Source organism: Mercurialis annua, linkage group LG5, assembly GCF_937616625.2.
Source record: "Mercurialis annua linkage group LG5, ddMerAnnu1.2, whole genome shotgun sequence".
Classification (NCBI taxonomy): domain Eukaryota; kingdom Viridiplantae; phylum Streptophyta; class Magnoliopsida; order Malpighiales; family Euphorbiaceae; genus Mercurialis; species Mercurialis annua.
The window spans coordinates 47,952,293-47,955,880 of record NC_065574.1 but is presented as its reverse complement, the minus strand read 5'-3'; the positions used below and the strand labels follow the sequence as shown (position 1 = coordinate 47,955,880).

Here is a 3,588-nt window from a genome sequence, read left to right as displayed (position 1 = left end):
CTAGAGGTCTCCATGGACAAAAGCTTGCTGCAAGGGGTCGATGTCAAAAAGAGCCGGGATGCTCTAAAACAGAAGATTGCGAGGGTGAAGCCGCAGGTGGAGGATGCTCGCAAAGCCTTTATCACCGTTCGGAGTGAAATGGGCGACATTTTTAGCCATTTTTAGATTTTTACTAGTCCAGAACCTTTTTTCCCTAGTTTTTGTAAGTCCAGAACAATTTAGTCACTTTGTGTTTGTAATAGCTCCGAATTTTGGCACCCTTTGATCGGCCAGGGGGCCGTATCTTGTCTGATTTTTGTTAATTTCAATGTTTATTCGGCCAGAGAGCCGGAAATTTCACCATTATTCACAACTTGCATTACTTTAATATCTGATTATTTTCATATTATCGGTCCGTAATTGGTCCGATACATAATAATTATAAAATGTTGAGAAAAACGGAGGACCCGTTGAAAAAACTCAACTAACGTGAACCGCCGAAACGAAAATGGTACTACCAAATCGATCGGTGTTTACATAATGTCGCCGAGCACTTCATGAACTCTAACATTCCAGGATGCTCGGCGAAAGTTCATAGCGAAAAACAAAAGCTATTCCTCGTTGGCTCCAAATAACCGACGGTCTACGCCTTCCCAACAACTAGGGACGTATTTTTTTAGGAACTGACCGTTGATTGCCCTGTCGTGTTCTTCCCCATCAATGTTCGCCAACAAGTAAGCACCACCTGTTAACTTGTTGACCACAATAAAGAGGCCTTCCCAGTTCGGGCTCCATTTGCCAAGCCGAGTATCTTTATGGCCGATAGGCAAGACTACTTTCCATACTATGTCGCCCACCGTAAATATTTTTCGTTTTACCCGTTTGTTGTAAGCTCTCTCGACCCTTCTTTTCTGGGCTTCTAGGTGATCTAACGCCGTCAAACGTTCTTCGTCAAGGTTGAGAGAATCTATCACCATCTTGTCAAAGTAATCGTCTTTGGACAATTCACTCTGGTATCTACGACGAGTAGACGTGACAGTCAGCTCCATTGGCAACATCGCATCATAGCCATATACCAGTCTGAAAGGTGAAGTCCCAGTAGCCGACTTCTGACTGGTTCTATTCGCCCAAACGGCTTCTGATAGAAACATATGCCATTGTCTTGGGTTTTCTTCAATCATTTTTTGGACTATGAGCTTGATAGCTTTGTTTGTGGCTTCGGCTTGTCCGTTGGCTTGGGCGTAGTACGGTGTTGAATGTAACATTTTTATCTTCATTTGGGAGGCCCACCAACTTATGTCGCCTCCTGTGAACATCGTCCCTTGATCTGTGGTTATAGACTCGGGCAACCCGTGTCGGTGGACGATGTATTCTTTGAAGAACTTGATCACCGCTTCCTGTGTCGGCGACTTCAAAGGTTTAGCTTCGACCCATTTGGTAAAATAGCAAGTGGCGATAATCACAAAAGCATGACCGTCTGACGAGCCAGGGTATATTTTCCCTATTAGGTCGACTGCCCATCCTCTGAATGGCCACGGCTTTATAATGGAATGCAGGTCTTCGGCCGGGACGTGTTGTATCGGGCCGAATTTTTGACAGGCTTCACAACCTTTGGCATATCTTATGCAGTCCTGTTCCATTTTCGGCCAGTAAAAACCGTATTTGTGGATCAACCACCTCATTCTGGGACCCGCCTGGTGAGCGCCTGCTATTCCTTCGTGTACCTCGGCCATTGCAAGCATAGCTTCTTTTGGACCGATGCACCTGAAGAGTAGCCCTTCAAAGCCCTTCTTATATAGTTCGCCGGCTAACACAACGTAATTCAGGGCCAACGTTCTCAACCTCCTATCCGCGAGATCTGGCTTTTCAAACCATTTCAGGAGCTCGACCCTCCAATCTTGGGTGACGTCCAGCTGGTAAACCGAGAATTGTCTTTCATCGATCGTGATGCCCCCGGTATGGAGATTCGGCGTTTCCCTCTCTATAGTGTCGAACCGGTGGTTTACCTTGTAACCACTACCGTGCTGAGCTAGGTCGTTTGCAACGCTGTTATCAGCCCTCTCTGTGTATTCTATCCTCGTATCCTGAAAGCCTTCGATCAAGTGTTTCGCCTTGTTGCAATATCTCACCAATAGCTCGGACTCGTATTTGAATTCTCCTGTCACTTGCTTGATGACTAGTAAAGAATCCCCTTTGACGCTGATCGCCTTTGCTCCCAGCTCGGCTAAAATCTCGAAACCGAATATCAGGGCCTCATATTCTGCTTGATTGTTAGTGCATTCGAACCGGAGTCTGAATGACAACCGGTAGGATGCCCCCAAGGGTGTGATGATGTGAACTCCGGCGCCTGCCCCCTGGCTTGTCCTGGACCCGTCGAACCACATCTCCCATATGGCGATGTCGCAAAACGTGACCGTTTCTTCCCTGAGGGTAACTCCAGGGTGGTCGGCCAAGAAATCTGCCAACACTTGTCCTTTCACTGCTCTTTGGGGAACGTACACTAATGTGAATTCGGACATCGCAACCGCCCATTTTCCAATCCGATTCCTTAAGTATGGTTTTGATAAAATATACTTAATGATGTCGGTCTGGGATAACACGTACACTACGACTGGCAACATGTAGTATCGCAGCTTGTAGCACGTGAAGTATAGGCATAGACACATTTTTTCTATGTCGGTATAGCGAATTTCTGTGTCCGTCAGTCCTCGGCTTAAATAGTAGACTGCCCTTTCGACCCCATCGTCCTCTTGGGCGAGCATACAACCTAGGGATTCGTGTGCAGCCGATAGATACAACAATAATGGTTTGTTCGGCTTTGGGGGGGTCATAACCGGAGGTCTCGCCAAGTAACCCTTTAGATTATCAAACACCCTCTGTTGCTCGGCCGTCCATATCCACTCATCGGTCTCTTTTCCTCGTAGCAAAACACTCCAGCTGCGAAGTCGGCCTGCTGTGTTCGCTATGAATCGCCTAAGGAAATTAATTTGACCGATGAGCCTTTGGAGCTGCTTCTTGGTTTTTGGTGGTTCGGCATTAATGATCGCCTTGGCTTTGTTCTTATCTATCTCTACTCCCCGCTGGTGAACCAAGAAACCCAAGAAGTTTCCAGCCGAAACACCGAACGCGCATTTCAGAGGGTTCATCTTCAACCCATTACATCGGATTCGTTCAAAACCTTTCCGAAGGTCGACCAAATGGATTTCACTGGTATTTGATTTGATCACGACGTCGTCAATGTAAACTTCAAGACAGTCGAGGCCTCTAAACATCTTGTTCATCGCCCTCTAATATGTTGCCCCCGCGTTTTTTAAGCCGAAAGGCATTACGACCCATTCGTACGCTCCGATCGGCCCTGGGCATCGAAAGGCTGTTTTGGAGATGTCCTCTTTGCTGATTGGAACCTGATTATACCCAGAGTGTGCGTCGAGGAAACTGAGTATCGTGTGTCCTGCTGCCCTGTCTATTAACATGTCGGCTACCGGCATAGGATATTCGTCCTTGGGTGTGGCCAGGTTGAGGTTCCGAAAATCTACACATACTCTGAGCTTTCCGTTTTTCTTCATCACCGGTACGATGTTGGAGAGCCATTCGGTGTACTGGGCTTCC

The 3,588-nt window shown here is 47.0% G+C and overlaps 1 protein-coding gene across 1 annotated transcript; it reads right to left on the bottom strand.

The window, feature by feature from the left end:
* Positions 1-590: 590 nt before the first annotated feature.
* Positions 591-3,260, bottom strand: LOC126681976 (uncharacterized). The gene is made up of 2 exons (XM_050377531.1): positions 3,077-3,260; positions 591-2,941 (listed from the first exon to the last, which is right to left on the bottom strand). The coding sequence occupies exons 1-2, from the start codon at positions 3,258-3,260 to the stop codon at positions 591-593; spliced, it is 2,535 nt and encodes an 844-aa protein (XP_050233488.1).
* Positions 3,261-3,588: the final 328 nt, after the last annotated feature.